The following is an 18,959-nucleotide window of genomic DNA, read 5'->3' on the forward strand; positions in this document are numbered from 1 at the left end:
AGCACTTAGCACTTTATATTGGAAACTGTAGGACTAAAGCAGCGGACATTATCTGATCCTTGTTTTGTTGTATATGTATCTATTATGTCAGTACTAATATATGTTTAATAAATTTTGACATCTTTTCATGATATTGGACTCGTACTCCATTTTTCCCTGTGTAATATGTTATGCTGGAGTGTCCACTTTCTATTCCCATTGAGTCGACACTACAAAGTAGGTGACTATCGGGATATATATTAATTGGTTCCATATGGTGTTGTTTTATATATATTGGCTTTTAGAATGCAGATTTCATTAGAGTAGATTGTGGGCTCCAGTAGCTGAGCCCCTGAGGGTCCAGAACAACAGACACCCCCCTAGGTGACCCCAAATTGGAACCTTCACAGCCTAAGGAATTAATCTAGGGGTGTAGTGACTATTATAAACCCATAGGTGCCTCACATCATTTTATAACATTGAGACGTGGAAGTATGACATTTTAGTGGTAAAAATGTGATTTTTGTATTTGCTGCAAATTTGTCAGATACCCCATAATTTATTACGCAATTTCTTCCGAACGCGGTGACACCCCACGTCGTCAGAAATTACTGTTAGGCCATACGTCAGGGCTGAGAACGAATAAGTGCTATTTGGCGCACATATTTTGGTTGAATAGTTTACGGATGACGTTTGTGGAGCCCCGAAGGTGCCAAAATAGCAGGAAAAAACAAAAGTGACCCCTAAAAGGTATTAAAGGGGTTAATTGGACCCAATTGTCATCAAAACCAGCCAGGGCCTTTACCACAGGTTGTCAGCTGTCATGTACAGGGAATTTCAGCCGCGGGTCAGCGCTATACTCTTATTTCTCAGCGCTGAGGAAGGCCTCTTAACAACTGCCGCGAAAAGGCGTACCGGCGGTCGTTAAGGGGCTAAGATGCTTTGCAAGATTTAGTAATCATGCAAAAAAACAAGTGGTGTATTTCAGATCAGTGATTTAACATCTACAATGTCCACAGTGACTATGGTCCTCAGTATTATATGATTGCTATTGGTTATATTCCCTGTTGAGGTAGTCATCTAGAAACTCTTGTGTTGTGTCTTTTTTTTTTAAGATTTGTAGTTTATTACAAAGAACATGCTGGACACAAGATAATAACACAGGAACTTCCTACCTCTCCTGCTTACTGTGTCCAGGAGAAGCACGAAAAGAGAATAAATGACATTAATAAGGCAGATTTACAAAATTACACAAGAGGGAGAGATTATTGTGCGGCATATGCAGGAATAAATATTGACACTTTGTAAGATGGCTTTGTATGTGTCTTGCAGTACACCATTACAGATGCACATATAGGCTCCAATACACGTGTAAAGTTGTCCGATTTTAACTTGTAAACTATGTTAAAGAGAATCTGTCAGTAAGATAAAATCCCCCAAACTGCATATATGAATATGCAGGGCTTTAAAATGTTAATCCATCGACACCTTTACATCTTCTGTTACTGCATTCCTAAGAAATCAGCTTAGTGGTTCATATGAAAATGAGGTACAACAGAGCACTTAACAAGTCTCTGCCTTCCCTGGTTGTTTCCCTGTCCAGCATCAGCCCCTTTATCTTGTCTGATGTCAAAAGAGGTAAAGCGCTATCAATCAAGCTAAAGAGGCTAGTGCTGGGCAAGGAAACGCCCTTAAGAGGCAAATGTAGTTAAGTGCTCTGTGGCACCCAGAGCACTGAAAATCTAATTTGCATATGAATTAAAACACTAATTTATCATGAATTCTACAACAAACACAAGCTATAACGTCGACAATAGTTTTATATTTCAAAGACTTGCATGTCCATATATATGTGTGTACAATTGCAGGCAGGTGTGTCTCTCATAATTTGAAGATCACCCGGTCAGCTTCTCCCTACATCACTGCAGTTGACAGCTTTCTCCTTAAGTACACAATGGGAGAGACCCTGTAAAGTCAACTAGAATGATGCAGAGTGGAGCTGGCCTGGGACGGCACCGGACTAGTCTGGTCACTGCCTAGGTTTCCTGTCTAGATCTTCAAACCACCTTTTCTCTGAAATGCTGGAGCGTTTCAGAATAAAACAAATCTCACTGCAGTTGTGCTGCCGGCTCTGACTCATGCTGCACATCGCAAACCTAAAAGGCAGCACGCATCAACTGACAGGTTTCCCTACAATTGGCAGTAACATTAAATATCTAGACACATCATTCCAAAAAATCATATCCAACTAATAAACAGGATATATTCCTTATCTTGCAGGCATCATACAACACAACGAAAAGGAAGTCTAATGTATAGGTGTAAAAAATTACCAGAACTTCTAAAATCTTGAAGACAGAGTATGGTGCACTTGCCTAGAAATCCCTCCGTCACGGGATTGTGGTAAACCATATATATTTAAAAGAGGTAACTGGATTAATTGTGTTAATCTAGCAAGATTAACCTAGTGAGTGCAGTCTCTTCTTCTAAATACAGTGCGCAAAAAAAATAAAGGGAACACTAAAATCCCACATCCTAGACATCACTGAATGAAATGTTCCAGTTGCAAATCTTTATTCATTACATAGTGGAATGTATTGAGAACAATAAAACATAAAAGATCAATATAAATCACAATATCCCGTTAAGGCCTGAATTTGGATTGATAGTCAAAATCAAAGTGAAAAATCAAATTACAGGCTGATCCAACTTCAGGGGAAATGTCTCAAGACAAGGAAATGTTGCTCATTAGTGTGTGTGGCCTCCACGTGCCTGTATGACCTCCCTACAACGCCTGGGCATTGTCCTGACGAGGCAGATGTTCTGAGGGATCTACTCCCAGACCTGGATCTGGATTAAATCATCAGTTAACTCCTGTACAGTCTGTGGTGGATGGAACAAGAAATGATGTCCCAGATGTGCTCGATTGGATTCATGTCTGGGGAACGGGCAAGCCAGTCCTTAACATTAATGTCTTCATCATGCAGGATCTGCTGACACACTTCAGTCACATGAGGCCTAGTATTGTCATGCATCAGAAGGAACCAGGGCCCACTGCAGCTGCATATGGTCTCACAATGGGTCTGAGGATACCATCCCGGTACTAGAGTTGAGCGACTTTGGTCGGATCTGGTTTCGTGAAACCCGAATGAAACAAAATTTGTTTCAGATGAAACTGGTCCGACTAGGGCAAAAAAAGTCGGGAGTTTCATCTGAAACCCGACCCCAATGCAAGTCAATGGGAAATAAAAGTCGTAATTGAGTGGATGAATGTCATCCGCTCAATGATGACTTTTATTTCCCATTGACTTGCATTGGGGTCGGGTTTCGGACGAAACTCCGACTTTTTTTGCCCTAGTCGGCCCAGTTTCATCTGAAACAAATTTTGTTTCATTCGGGTTTCACGAAACCTGATCCGACCAAAGTCGCTCAACTCTACCCGGTACCTAATGGCAGTCAGGGTACCTCTGGATAGCATATAGAAGGCTGTCCAGCCCTCCAAAGAAATGCATCCCCACACTATTACTGACCCACTGCCACACCGGACATGCTGGAGGATGTTGCAGGCAGCAGAACGTTCTTCACGGCGTCTTCAGACTGTGTCACGTCTGACACATGTGCTCAGTGTGAACCTGCTCTCATCCGTGAAGTGCAGAGGGCACCAATGTCGAATCTGCCAATCTTGGTGTTCTCAGGCATTTGCCAATCATTCTGCATGGTGTTGGGCTATAAGCACAACATGCACTTGTGGACGTCGGGCCCTCATGGAGTCTGTTTCTGACCGTTTGAGTAGACACATTGATGTTAGTGGACTGCTGGAGGTCATTTTGTTAGGCACTGCTCTTCTTTTTCCTCCTTTCACAAAGGAGCAGGTAGCGGTCCTGCTGCTCAGTTGTTGCCCTCCTACGGCCCCCTCCATGTCTTCTGGCGTACTGGCCTGTCTCCTGTTATCTACTCCATGCTCTGGACACTGCTGACCGACACAGCTTCTATTCTTGCCACAGCTCCCATTGATGTGCCTTCCTGGATGAGCTGCACTACCTGAGAAACTTCTGTGAGTTGTACTGTAGATACCGTCTCATGATACTGTACCTCTAGGAGTGAGAGCAATGACAAAATGCAAAAGTGACCAAAACAACAGCCAAAAAGGATGAGAACAGAGAAAATGGTCTGTGGTGACCTCCTGCATAACCACTCCTTTATAGGGATTGTCTTGTTAATTGCCTATCATTTCTACCTGTTTTCTGTTCCATTTGCACAGCAGCAGGAGAAAGTGCTTCACAATCGATGTTCGTTCATAACTGGACAGGTTGATTTCACAGAAGTGTGATTAACTTGGAGTTACATTGTGTTTAAATGTTCCCCTTATTTTTTGAGCAGTGTATATGGTTGGAAATAAATTAGAAACTGATTTAGTAGGCATAAATGTAGTACAAGCAGGAATGTAGGGGTCTACAGAGGATCATTGCTCAGCTGTGGAAGTTGACGAGTAAGCCCCTTACCTTTTGAACAAAAGAATAGCAATAACAATAATGATGATAAGAATGACGGCAAGGACTGGACCCATCACCCAGAGCATTTCGGGTTCTTCTTGTTGTCTGGTTGAAATTACTTCCACCACAATGTCATCCGAGTATGGACTGGCAGCATACTTTTTCTGTAGTAACAATGATACAAAGCTTAAGTGGTACAGTAGGCTGCATAAGCCCAGTCAGTCATCTTTATCTTATGGGATATATTTTATTTACGTTAACAGACAGTTCTACTAAGGCTATGTTCACACGTTGCGTTTTTTTTCAGCATTTTTTTTAATGCAAATAATTTTCACCTGCATTTTACAGTACCAGCAAAGTAAGTCTGAGATTTCACAAATTTTATGCACACAGCTTGTTTTTTTTGTTCTCAGTATTTTGTGCAAAACCTTGGATTTTGCAGAATGGAGCAAGTCACTTCTTTCAGTGTTTTTTTTTTTTTTTCTTCAGCGTATTTCACCTATTGAAAACAATGGGTGGTGCAAAAAAAATGTGAAAAACCACAGGTATCAGTTTTTGCTGAGTATTTGGTGCCAAATCCTGATGAAGTTTTATGCACTAAACTTTATCAGCATGCACAAGCGACAAATTACCCTAACAAAAATGCAGAAAAAAAATGCACCAAAAAAAGCAAAATCTGCTTTTTTTTTGCAGCAAGTTTCTTTCTACCAAGAGAGCAGATTTTGCCTCCGGAAAAAAAAAAGAATCTAAACTACAAATGAATTTGAATATTTCTGCAGCGTAACCAAATGGCGAAAAACAATACTTTTTGTTGGAGAGGTTTTAACATCTAAAATCTCAGAAATATATACTGGTTAACCAAAGGAAAATAATTCTTATATTTAGGAATAGAATACAGAGAATACAAACTCACAGTGTCACCATCTTCCAGAGCCGCAAGCACAAAGCAGGTATAGCTCAGATGTGGATCCAAAGGCTTGTTGACAAAACCATTATATTCCTTATTGTCACCAAGAGTGAATGATTCTGGGAGCGTGTTCACCCTGGCCGCTATATATGGCTTGTTCCTGCTTGCTTGTCTTTTTTGCCGACGAGACCCCTGATTAATGGCTTCTAGGATCTAAGATGTAGACAAAAACCTTGAGTATCACAATGCAATACTGCAAGAATGAATGCTAATGTCGAGCATTTATAATTGTCCAACCTTACAAAGCCTGGCCTTCGATTATATTGGCTGAATTATCTGTAGACCTATGGTGCGCTACTTGTTAAAACCGAATTGCATATAGAAGGAGATGACAGTTTCACAGAACAACAATATATTCAAAGGAAAGCAAACAGAAGTATTTTGTTATGTATGTAAGAGTCTACTTACAGCTCAATACATGACCAGATGATTAATAGAGTTGAAGAAAAAGTAGGACATAAGCTACAAATACAGCCCACCTGTTCCAACTCCATTTCTTCAGGACTCTGCCGTGTACTCGGGCTACTCCTAGAACTATCGAGTGGAACGACTACAATGTAATACCATCTGTCACACAAAAGTAATTTAAAATAGATTAGTGTTATACAAAAAAAACCTAAACAGACATTACTACAAAACTCCTAACTACAAAAACACCATGAGCCCTTACCTTACTGGAGAAGATGTTTGCACCCGTGGCAAGAGCAAAGTAAATTTGTTGTCCTCCATATACTTGTTGGCAGATGATGGTTTGCTCTGCAGGACATCAGGGGCTGTGCGGATGGACACTCTATGCTGCAGGCCACCAGCACTGCTGCCTCGATGCATAAGTACAAAGGAATACTCTGTGTCTGGCTGAAGATTGTTGATCAGCTTGCGCATTGAATGACCATCGACTTCTACGTTCTGGTTGTTATAGAGAATCTAAATGGGATAAGAATTTACATTAAATCATTCAGTTTGGGGTACAGGAAGAACATTCATACACCACCAATAAAAAAAACCTCTGCAGAAATAAATAATACTGTTGGTGTTGTCCTTCTCTTGAAAGTTTGTTAAAAGCGAACTAAGGAACAAACGTGTTTAGTGTATGAATACCAATCATATTTATTTAGACACCAAAGTTAACAATACACATGACTTCTACTCACGTGATAACAATCGGCCGAACAGCTATTTCTTATGGGTTATACACAAATGTTTGACATGACCAAGCGTTAGGCGTTTAACAGTGAGAAAAGCTGCGACTATACTCCTTTAGCAGCGGCGTATCTCAAAGAACAGGTACCTATAAACATAGGATTGTAAGACAATCCCTCTGATATTCGCAGCTTTGACCAAATGTAATTTAATGTCTTTGGGGACCTCAAACCTTATAAGATCAAAGTAATAAAGTTCCCTGCAACCACCCCAAGATCGTTACAGCAAAGCACAGGAGCTCCCTATTTCAGAACACCAACCTTGAAAGGCACAGCTGATTTATAAGAGTCAGGAACTTCCCAGCTCAGCAAGACCGATGTTTTCATCACAGCATTCACTCTGAAGTTCTTTGCAAATACTGTGAAGAGAAGGAAAACATTAATCGAGTCTGTGGGAATACATTTATTGTTTAACACTCCCGTTACTGCTCTCAGGTAAGCCTTACCTTGGTCTACAGGCATGGTGCGGGATTGTATGCTAGGACTTAGAGGCCCAAGACCTTTATTAGTCCTTGCCCTGACTTTAATATCATAGGTAGTGTCTGGTTTGAGGTTGACGAGTGTAATGTAGGTGTCTCGTGTGACATTGATCAGATCCTGTGGGCTATTGATGTCACGGTAAACCACTGTGTAGTTTGTGATTTTTCCATTGCGTTCTGAAAGTACTGGAGGCTCCCATGACAGTTCTGTTGTGGATGTGGTAAGTCCAACAACTTGCAAGTTTTGTGGAAAGCCACTAGGAACATCTTCAGGGGTAGAGATCTCCTTTTCAGCTTCCTCTCCAAAGCCAGCCCGGTTCTTGGCAGACAGTTTGAACACATAGGTAGCACCCTTGTGGAGCTTGGTCAGCGTGTAGTGATGTTCATTCTTTCCAAAGTCCATAGTGATAAACCTCTCCTCATCCGCACGTTTATACTGCAAGCGGTAACCGAGCAGCTCCCCCATCACCTCCCTAGGTGGGTGCCACTGAACTAGTGCAGTGTTTTGAATGGTTGTGCTAATTCCTATGGTTGGCTTCCCGGGCACTGAAATACACACAAATATAGAATTACCATAGAAATCTCCAATCTTATCTGTATCTCCATGGTTCAAGTACAGCAGCTATGGACCCACTAACTTTATTCACTTGATTATCTGAATTACATCATGTATTTATTTCCAAGTACTTCACAGCTGCAATCACAAATCTGCTGATTTAATGCGAATTGGTTTTGCATAATAACATACACACAAAAAAAACAAGTCCTCTAATATTTTGGGTGAAACTGGGCAACTATCCATTGTGTATGATGGGCTTGTTGTCTCCAGAGAGATTGTTTTAGGGGCAAAGAGCATCAGGCATGATAAATGTCAGTACCCGATCCCATTGTTGTCCTTGGAAATTGGCTGCTAACAGAGCAGTTCTGCAGAAGCAGATTCACCTGTCTTCTTTGAAAACACATGCATGCATCATAGAATGTGAAAAAATGGTGCAACCTTAACCCCTGCATCAAGCTCATTAACACAGGAGGTTGTATTCTGTCACAGCAACAGTAAGTTTTTATCTCTTATACTAAAAGAAAACCAAAAAGTATTGACGGAATATTAGAATGACATACTCTTTTCCAGATATGTTGGCAGTACTCACAGGCTCCTGTAGTGGTGACAATTTTGGGTTTACTCCTAGCACCATCTCCTTTTGTAGTATATGCAGCAACAGTGATGGAATAGGTAGTTTCTGGAGAAAGTCCAGTTATTAGGGCTTCCTATATTTTGAGAAACAAAATGATAAAAGCAATGAAAAGCATCTTCCTGCAGTACCAGGTTCAGACCACAGGGGGGAGCTGCAGGAACATGTAACGCTTGTTTCTCAGGGATAAGTGGCACAGAGCATTGCACATCACTTATGTTAAGAGAGCACAAAGATCCCTGTGTTTCTAGAATAATTATCAATGAAAATCTTCCTCCAAGTGATCGACAATGCAGAAGTCAATATTGTAGTAAAATGTGGATTTTCCTGATGCACAAATAAAATCATATTCTGATGTAATGGAAAAATAAGTCAGAGAAAGAATTTCAACGTATACAATGGTGATCATTAAGCCCCATGATTATACACGGAGAATCACAAAAAATAAAAAAAAACAGAAAGAGAGAAAAGGCCGATTGCGGAAACTGATCACCCATCCTCATCAGCCCTGATGTCCCACCAGACCCTAATCTCCATGCAAGAACTGTGCCTCTATCCAAAACGTGGAAGCACAGGAAAAGGAGAAACAGATAATATGTCCAAAGGGTTATAGATTGCAGAATCCCATCATTGAGCCAATGATTACAGCACAAGAACATGGGGGCTGTCACAAAAACTATAGTAGACGTTATAACTATTGGAGGAGATGTTCTGCACTTAAGCTGCACTCAGTGGAGCTCGGCTGCACTATCGTAACTTTAAGGCTGACCATTCCTTCCAAAAATGATCTACATTTTTATAACCTCGCTTTTCTAGTCCACTATATGCAGGACGTGCTAGAGGTGTAAACAAATAAGGCCACTGGCACTGCAGTTTGGGAGAGATAACTTTGCAGCAAAATTTTACTTTAACACATAGAACTAGACCAAGGCCTACAAGAGGAAGACAAAATCCTAAATAAAGCCAATGAAAGCTCTGTGACAACCCCCTGCTCTCTGCAGACACAATGCGATCACGCAGTCTGCCCACAGATGCCAAACAGTATACTCACGTAGTCTGCAGACTCCTCTGGTCTCCACTGGTAGGGACAGAGAGAAGAGGGGTAAGTGGAGTTTGCAGGAAAAGGGTCACAGGGTTACAATAGTAGAGATACTACAATGGAATGAGTCATGCCGAGGGGGGGGGGGGACGCTGGATATACACATCTAATGTCAGTCTGGTCAACAGTATAAAGAGGATATATGGGTATTAGCTCTATAAAAGAGGAACATGCTTCACACTCATCACACTGGATGAGTGCTGCAGTTTAGACTGGATTAGTAGTTTGGGGAGAAGGATGGAAAGGTCAAACCAGTGAAGAACCAACTTTTTATGTCCAAATCTTGACAACTTCTGGATGAAAATTATTGAGGCGTTATATGAATAGCATTAACAGAAGGAAAAAAAAGTGGTCCTTGTGCATGATTACCTGAGCCTCTGCCAACATGACATCCTTAATGACAGGGTTTCCCCTAGGCTCTCCACCTTCCAGGCGCACATAAGTCACCTGGTAGCCTCGTATCTGACCATTTTGTTTAGTGGGAAGAGGAGACTTCCAAGTCACCCGCACAGATGTGGAATTCACAGAGTCTACTTCAACCTTCCTTGGTGGTGCACTGGGCACTGCAGGAAGACAGAGAACCAAGCATCGATTAGTTTAATCCTTAAAGAAGTTTACTAGATGTTTACTGTTAGAAAAATCTGATTAATAGTGAAGCCTGAGATGTTGAGTTTCATGTTCTGAAATTTGTTGGACAGTTTGATTGCCAAGGAAACAGTGTATCAACCCCAGCTTTTTACATAGGGTGGTCAGGCAACTTGTCCTTAGGAACCATTCTGTCTCAAATTATGTAGAGCAAGGCAGAAATGTCAATCAATGGAGGGCAGATAAGGAAGACAGAACTAGACAGGAATCCAAGAGCTTCATAACATCAACCTGCTACATTAATCACATTATTGTACATACAATGGGGTGAAAAATCTATTTAAGAAAGTAAATGATAATGTGAAACAGAGCAGATCTCTAGTACATTCTACACTACAAAGACGACACAAACTGCCCAGCACTGTTCGAGGGGAAGAGTTACAAAAAAAAATGTTCTTGTGATATTAGGAAACTAACATTTCAGATTTATGGATGGAAAATTACACTCCAGTGTATGGGTGTAACTAGCCTAGCATAGCCTGCTGCTCTGGTTGTGCATACTTGACAACACTTTATAAAATACTAAAATAAAAATACCAGACCAACACTCTCCTCCCAGACCACATGAGCAATGCAAAAAGCAGCTCCTAACTTTACTGCAGTTCTCATGCTTTTTTTAGATGTCCTAAGTTTCTCCAAAGGAAGTGTGAGAACTATAACCGATCAGCCGCCGCCGAATGTCGGCACGGCTCATAACAATGTTACGTGAGCCTCGGGTGCACAACCCCTTTAAGCAGTCTGTAAATGACTGGTCAGCTAATCCTAGAGATCACCCTATAAAATTAACCTTTCAAAATGTATAAATTAATGGCTCTCTCATGCATTCCAAGTTGCATGTGATTTTAACTACACTTTTTCATTCAGATTTGGGAGTTTGATTCCTTTTCAGATGGGATTTGTAGCACCATCAATAAATGATAATGTGTTTCCAAAGAGAAACTAAAATCAGCCATCTCTGTATACGATAAAGGAATACGAGTTAGTAAGTAGATATATTGCGTAAAGGATAATTTATTTTGACATCACTTCAAACAATGCTGAAAGAGACAGTTGTTGACGGAGTTTGTAGGCCAGGAGAAAATTCAGATAGTAGAAAGTTTTGGGAGTGCAGACAAGCAGAAGATGTTCTGTGATTCCCATCTCAAAGCCCCCCAACCAATTGGTGTCTTAGGTCTCATTCAGACGTCCATTTTTCCCATGTGTTTTATCTGTGGTTTTCAGAATAGAATGAACATCCATTAAAGTCTATAGAGTGTCTGCAATAAATAAAAAAAATCACATACAAGTCTATGGCAATTTACTTATTTTTCATACGTGAATAACTAACACACTGAGCAAACACTGATGAAACTCTGATTGAAAACACTGATGCCATTCGTTTTTTTTTTTTGCAAATGTGAAAAATTAGTGACGTCGGAATGAGGCCTCAGGAGAGATGGAAGGAGCAAGATAAAGAACAGGTGAAAGAGTGGACCCATTGTGCAGATAGGTGAGAGTAGTTCCTAGACACTTACCATCCTCATCTGTCCGCACAATGACCGCAGGGCTCTCAGGCCCAGCCCCTACGTCTGTATGAGCTCGCACCCATACTCTGTACTCTGTCCACTTCTCCAGATCCTTGATCTCCAAGCTGGAGAAGTCTGGTTGGATATTGTCCATAACATGCCGGGATGTGTCTTCCCCAGCCACTGCTTGATAGGCCAGAGAGTAGCGGGTTAATGCTCCATTGCGGCTGGACACTGGTGGAGCCACCCAACTTACCCGGATGGAGGTGGAGCTAAGGCTGGTGCACTCCACATCCTGTGGCGGTGCAGATGGCGCTGAGGATGAAAAAAAATGCAAGCAAGGGGAGGGAGATGAACATGGCGGATGCAAAATAATATGGTGTACAATATTGTTACCAAATAGCCCTGCTCTATCTATCGTCACATCACAAAATAACGATCAGAATTTTTTTTTTAAAGTGAACCATTTGCTTTATAAAGGTTCTATGCTGCATTGTCTATTGCTGGCTGCAGAAAGGTTATTACTATAGATGGGCGAAGCCGAACTTATGAGCTCGGGGTCCGTACCGGACTGTTACTGCCCGGTGTTAAATGCCGAACACGGACATTCCCCAGAGGTCCATACCAATGTTTGACGTTCTTGGGTAAGAAGATAGAGAGAGAACAGTACTAATTTTCTGAGTTACGGGGTAAAGAGAGAGAGAGGGAGAACAGTTCTGCTACCCAAACCGAACTTTGAAATAAAGTTCAGGTTGGGTACCAAAGCCCAAACTTCCACCAGCCCACCCATCCCTAGTTATTACTGTTCCCTTATGAGCTCCACTCTCCCAATTTATGACCACAAAAAAGTTGAGCTGAACTTTATTGGTCCATAATCCGCAGAGGGGAGCTCAGGAGTAGAAATGAGCAAATTTGTTCAGATTTTGTCCCCGAATCTGATTTTGACATATCCAAGCCATATTCAAACATGATTCGTGCCGAATGTATGTTTAACAATGATCGGTTCCGAACATATTCTGTAATTTCTACTCCCATTGACTCTAATGACGTTCGGCTGTGCCGATCATATTCAGAACCGAATCCGAACAAATTCGCTCATCTCTACTCAGGAGAACAAAACGATAAGAGTCATAGACTCCCCTGTCAGCACAAGCTCACTGACCATCTCTCTCTGCAGCAAACATTACATAGTGCAATCCAGTTGCTATAAAAGGCAAAACAGTGAAACATTTTTAATAGAACCGAATTGCAAAAATGTTTTTACAAACACACGTGTCATCGTTAATGGATCGATCTAAAAAAAATAGTTGGATCAATTTTACACTTTTTTCTCTACTACTTTTAAGATCCTACTACTTTTTTCGGTCAGCAGCAGTATGAGGGCCTGTTTTTTGTGGGATGAGTTGTAGGTTTAAGTGACACCATCCAGGTTAACATAATGTTGGTAAAAAGGCCAAGAATTCCAAATGGGTTAAAAAGGTTACAACCCCCCCCCCCCCCCCCAGCAAATCTGCTATTGTTTTTTGGGATTGGTTTTATGACATTTAATGTGTGATAAAGAAAAAGTCACCTGACAATATGATTTTCCAGGTCAGTACCGTTACGACAATACAAAACTTTTAGTTTATTTTATACTTTACTGGTTAAAAAAAAAACAACAAAAAAACAAACATTGTGAACTTTAAAAAAAAAAAAAAAACAATTCTCAACATTCTTTTGTCAAGCGTTGTTTTTTTGCGCCCTGGGTTGTAATTTTAATTCAGACTATTTCGGGAAACGATGGGAGCCGGCAAACAAGTCACTCAAATGTTGCTGTCTGTGATTGATAGCTGCATTTACATAATTAAACAGGTAGCTCCAGTCACTGTTACAGGCAGACGTTGGCCGTGTAAGACTGTTCTCCATAGAACTTGCACGCAACCTTTGACGTAAATGTTCATCACAGGTTGTCAAGGGGTTAAAAAATGAACACTTTGGTTTCTGCTTTGAATGGATCCGTTTTTACTAGAGGAGTCTCTGAACATCTGCAATGTTTTGGGCCTCCTTAGTGTGATCAGTTAACGAATGACATATCAGTTTTGATTTGTTTACCATAGACTATAAGGTTAAAAAAAAACACATCCGGAAAAAAGGCAAACGGAAGAAATTTTATGAAACTTCAGTTTCCATTCAAGTAATTGGGTCCTGTATCGCAATATTTTATTTTTGTTTTTATGATCCCAAAACAGATCCAAAAGCAGAGATCTCCATCTGCGCATGCGCTGTCCTTGGCGACTATTTTTCCGGAGGTAACCGCGATGTAAACCATGGATGGGCTAGAGTTCCGGGCTTTCACAAAAATGTCGACCGAGCCCCCGCACCACCAAATACCCGCAGTGCCACACCACTGAACACCCGCAGTATCGCACCTCCGAACACTCCTTCCTTCCAGCCTGGGGTCCGCAGCATCGCCCCACTCCTGCCTCCGCCAGCAGCAACCCTTGGACCCCACTCCACTGCAGCCACCACCCTCGGTAAACAATAAAACGCACAGATTATAAGCAGCACCATTTTATTAAAAAAAGGATTTTTTTTTCATATTTTTCTCCCGAAAATTTTGGGTGCGTCTTATACTCACAGGATGTGAGTCTTAGAAACTGCAAAATAGGGTATATTTCTGTATTTCTTTAGTAATCATTATTTCGATTTAGTCAATTGTGGATAAATGTAATCACACATCAAAATGGTTTATCAAGATTAGTTACGTTTAGAGTAATTTTACCAAATGATAACTCTATAGTAGTCAGTGATATTTTTTAATGGTTAAATAGATGGGTGCACATCTTCAGATAAATATAGGATACAAATTGATATGAAATTTATGCAGATTTATATAAAAAAAATAATTTTAATTCTGGTCCTGATAAATGAATTATTTCATAAAATAATATTTCAAGAAAGGCACATCCAGCCCATGAACGGCAGCGCTTCCCAGGACTCACATCCAAAGATGATATTTCATATTTTTTTATTTCACAGGTTAAAAAGAGATACAACGCGTTTCGGATACAGTGTATATCCTTCATCAGGTAAAATAAAAACACAGTACAAATCCTAATAGTATAAAATTGAATTTTATTAGGATTTGTACTGTGTTTTTACGATACGTGATGAAGGATATACATTGTATCCGGAACGCATTGTATCTCTTCTTTTTTAACCTATGAAATAAAAAAATATGAAATATCATCTTTGGATGTGAGTCCTGGGAAGCGCTGCCGTTCATGGGCTGGATGTGCCTCTGTTGATTTACTCATCCTGTGTGAGCCTGAATCTGGCTCTTTCACTTGGATCCACCCGAGGCAAGCTGCAAGCCCTGTCTACTGAGAAGTATCCCAGAAGGAAGGATTTTTGAGGATACACAATCTAAAGCCATATTAGTCTTCTATCAGGTGAGTGCATAAAATTGTGCACCCTTTAAAGACTACAATATTGTGTTTACGCACTTAGGGCGCCGCGATTTGTCTGTTCTTCTCTCCCAAACAGGGTTTTTTTGCATAAAATAATATTTGTTGGTACGACGGGGAAAATGTGTTTTTGATCCCGATTACATAATCGTATTTGAACAATACCTATTTTAATTATTACACACATTATAAAAAAGAAGAAATATTAATGAGGTACAATGGTAAACTATTGGGTATAATAAAATGAAGGTTATGACACACATGAAATCAGCCTGATAAAAGAAATATTAAAAGGTATATGTGTTATTGAGAACATAACTACTCTGCATTTGTCATCAAGTTTCTTATTTTTCATTCTTAATTTTTACTTTATCATCATTTTTCATTCTTTATTTTTTTTTTTCATTTTATTTCAAAATCAATATTTAATGAAGCAATGTCTTGTACAAAAATATTGCTTCATTAACTATGGTGATCATTCGAGGGTCTGCAGACATGCACTTCTAAAGGTCTGACCCACGTGCTCCCATGCTTGCAACATTTTGAGCTATGATATTAACACCGACAGACACAAATTTCTATTCAGAATCCAGGAAAGATGGGTAACAAACTTCAACTTATCTGATGAGCTAATTATGGACAAATTGACAATTTCTGTGTAACTACTTCACCTATTTTATATTTTGCTGTTATGATTTTTTCGGAGGATAGTCCAATAAACCACTAAATTTTTTGTAAGAATTATCGTGACAGTTTCTTTGGCATATCGCACTAGGTAAGAAGTCCCAAATGAACAAATATACAATATAAGTATATTTAACAAACAGAGACCCTGACATTACAATAAAAAATGCAGCAGAAATAGTGAAAATCACTACATAATGGAAAAGAATGTCGTCTGTGTTATAACGGTTCAGTTCTAGAATCTATTGGATTATGTGTTATTGCTGTGGGATCTATTGATGCTATTTGGTAACAGAACAGATAAATGAAAAGCAAAACATAAACTAACGCAGTAAACATAGCAGGAAGGGCATTAACATGATATGGAAAAAAAAAAAATGAAATTTGCAATACAAAAGCCTCCTCCATGCAGGTTTTCTGGGGGCATCTTATAGAATTTTTTCAATTACAAAAATATGATAACAAAATTTACTGGACATTCACCTAATTCTTACTTGCTATAGCACATAGAGTATGCTCACTAAAATCTTGTAAAAAAAATATTGCAAATTTTATCCCAATCTGGCATTGGCTGCTCATCAGTGTTAAAATATTCTAACACTTTTCCCACATATCGAGCTGCGTATAACATACAAGCAGCGATGGAAAGGTTCTATATACCTGTGTGAGTTATTTTCTTCACTTGTATGCCAAAACTCCTTGCATCACTTCTTATAAATGTGTGACAGTAAAATCTGCTACATTTAAATCAAGCCTGGTAATTATATTGTTTACTTACAGATATGACAAAAGGCCGGGGTCCCACATGAGAGAAACTCGGACGAGTCTCGCATCTCAATACCCGACACTGCCGCCGGCACTCGGGAGCAGAGCATGCTGCTGCATAGAAATACATGCAGCCGCACGGCTCCGCTCCCGAGTGCCGGCGGTAGTGCCTGGTGTTGACGTGCGAGACTTGCCCAAGTTTCTCGCAAGTCTGACACTGGCCTAATAGTTCTGCTCATTGTTTATAAATATGATACCACCCTGCACCCCACCCTTGCGTCGTTTCCTTATGGTACCTTCTTTCAGGATACTTCTATCCTTTCTCACAACACTCTATTTCCAGTTGGTGTATACAATTCTACAGCAGACTTGTGACTTGGGTTCTGCTGCCAGTGTACAACCAGTGATGAGCCCAGTCCCTCCTATGTTTATTGTTGCACTTAATAGATAGAAGGGCGGTTGGTATATGACTTGTGACATCCTTAAAGAACTGGGATGGTAGGAGCCGGTATATTACATTTGCGTCATGCAGATGCAGCTACGTACCTTGATGTAGCCAACATTGGGAACATCCAGAGACTTGCCATGCAGGCATATACCCGCACAGACACATACTGGTCTATATCAATCATACAGTCTACACTGTTATCAGACACTTACTGGACTGTGCTGTCCTTGCCTGGATTACTGGTGTGTAAACCCCGAGCCCCATAGAAGAGCTGGCGGCCAGTTGGAAATTATACAGGGTATCCGGCTTCAGACTCTCAACAGCATAAAATGATGATGGGGCGAATGTTACTTTTTGCTGAAATATAAAATGCCATAATAATCACACATTAGCAGTACAAGAATTGAACAAGATGACCTGCTGTTAGCTACATTATAATTGGTCTTTGTACCATGCAAAAAAAAAAGTTAAAAAAGTTAAATTCTAACATAATGAGGATGTAGTACTGTGTGGCTCTCAGACTGTATCATACTGAACACACTTGATATTAAGAGCTCTGTATTATCATGTGTCACTTACTTGTGGCCCATCCTCCCCTTCCCAGTACAGAAGTTCATATGAGACAATGCGTTCCTGCTGGATATTCCGCCAGGTCAGCATAATTCTTGTGTCAGACTCAGCTTCTGCCTGGAAATTAATTGGCTGTGCTGGAACTGTAATAAAAACGTAACAAATAAAAAGGAAAAGATTCAAATTTCTGTAAGAGACATGTTGGTATATCCCTGACACACCGAAAGAATGTGACCCTTTTATTCTTTATGAAACACTCACCTCCCTGCTGTGTCTTGACTTGGACCATATCTGATGGTGGCCCATCTCCCACTGACGTGAATGCCAGTACACGGATACTGTAAGTGATTCCAGTCGTTAATCCTGCAATAGTTGTCAAATGACTGTCCACTACATTGTGCTTTTGCCACATGTTAAAAGGTAAATGTGGGTCTGATGTGTAATACACTCTGAACCCTCTTATTTGTCCATTGGCTTCTTCGGGAGGATCCCACTGAACTATCATAGTACTAGCACTGAGCATTCGAGCCTGGACTCGCAGAGGAGGACCTGAAGGAGCCTGTTCTCCTGTCTGAGCTTCTACCACTTCACTTGGAGGTCCACGACCAATGTTGTTTACTGCAATGACACGAAACTCATACTCGGAATAAGGGCTGAGCCCACCAATACTGTAGCGAGTTGTAGCCACACCATCAACCTCCTGGAAAGACCCTTCCAATGCTTTAGGTTTATACTGGATTACATAATACGAAAGTGGCTCTGGGTTCCCAGAATCCCACGTCAAGGTGACGCTAGTGGCTGTCGTCTCTGTTACCGTGACAGCTGCTGGCGGCTTTGGCAATGCTGCAGGAATTAAAGAATTAAAAATACATAAATGTATCATATTGCTCTAATTGTCATTCTACAAGTCAACCATTCCATATGTTAACACAAGCTTACCTTTCACAGTAATCTGTGCAACAGCCTCAATCATGCCCAGAGAGGAAATAGCTACACATGTGTAATTGGCAGATTCTCGAATATTGGTCAGCTCAAGAACATTACGTCCGACAGGCATATCATCCTCTTTGGTTAGTTCTTCCAAACCAGCCATCCACTTTACGTAAGGCATGGGAGCACCGACTGCAACACAGGTTAAGTTCACACTGCCTCCTGGCATGACTTCATGGCTACTGGGTGGAATAGAAAACCGTGGTGCCACCCGCCGGACTGCAATAAGCAAAAAAAATTATGGATCAGAAAGGAACAATGGGAGGTTATCAAGAGGTGCTCTACCTTAATATTCATCCTTTGCAGCAAAAAAAAAAAAAAAAGAAAACACACAGGGACAATCACACAAAGCAGTTAATCTGATGCAAAATATAAATACAGTAATTTCAATAGGAGTACACATCCTCTAGTTGGTTTTGATTTGTCCAAGAAAAAAGTACAACCTAGATTAAAAAGGAGGCTATTGGTGGAATACAATGTTCATTAATAGTCAGTACAAT

At 40.5% G+C, this 18,959-nt stretch overlaps 1 protein-coding gene across 15 annotated transcripts in view; it reads right to left on the reverse strand.

Moving 5' to 3' along the window:
- PTPRF (protein tyrosine phosphatase receptor type F) overlaps positions 1–18,959 on the reverse strand; it is a 1,130,165-nt gene that overhangs the window by 12,679 nt on the left and 1,098,527 nt on the right. For 7 of the 15 annotated variants that reach the window (XM_073544479.1, XM_073544478.1, XM_073544486.1 and 4 more), the window contains 14 exons: positions 18,409–18,678; positions 17,731–18,312; positions 17,479–17,612; positions 17,112–17,256; positions 11,566–11,871; positions 9,776–9,969; positions 9,359–9,385; positions 8,266–8,383; positions 7,085–7,663; positions 6,900–6,997; positions 6,110–6,363; positions 5,919–6,006; positions 5,386–5,592; positions 4,482–4,636 (listed from right to left, as the gene is read on the reverse strand). In XM_073544479.1, coding sequence (XP_073400580.1) covers positions 4,482–4,636; positions 5,386–5,592; positions 5,919–6,006; positions 6,110–6,363; positions 6,900–6,997; positions 7,085–7,663; positions 8,266–8,383; positions 9,359–9,385; positions 9,776–9,969; positions 11,566–11,871; positions 17,112–17,256; positions 17,479–17,612; positions 17,731–18,312; positions 18,409–18,678 — 3,157 coding nt within the window. The remainder of the gene's footprint in view (positions 1–4,481; positions 4,637–5,385; positions 5,593–5,918; positions 6,007–6,109; positions 6,364–6,899; positions 6,998–7,084; positions 7,664–8,265; positions 8,384–9,358; positions 9,386–9,775; positions 9,970–11,565; positions 11,872–17,111; positions 17,257–17,478; positions 17,613–17,730; positions 18,313–18,408; positions 18,679–18,959) is intronic. The other 8 variants (XM_073544488.1, XM_073544484.1, XM_073544487.1 and 5 more) reach the window with 3 other exon arrangements.

This window comes from Dendrobates tinctorius, unplaced genomic scaffold (genome assembly GCF_039654945.1).
Source record: "Dendrobates tinctorius isolate UK_male_01 unplaced genomic scaffold, ASM3965494v1 ptg000138l, whole genome shotgun sequence".
NCBI classification, from domain to species: Eukaryota; Metazoa; Chordata; class Amphibia; order Anura; family Dendrobatidae; genus Dendrobates; species Dendrobates tinctorius.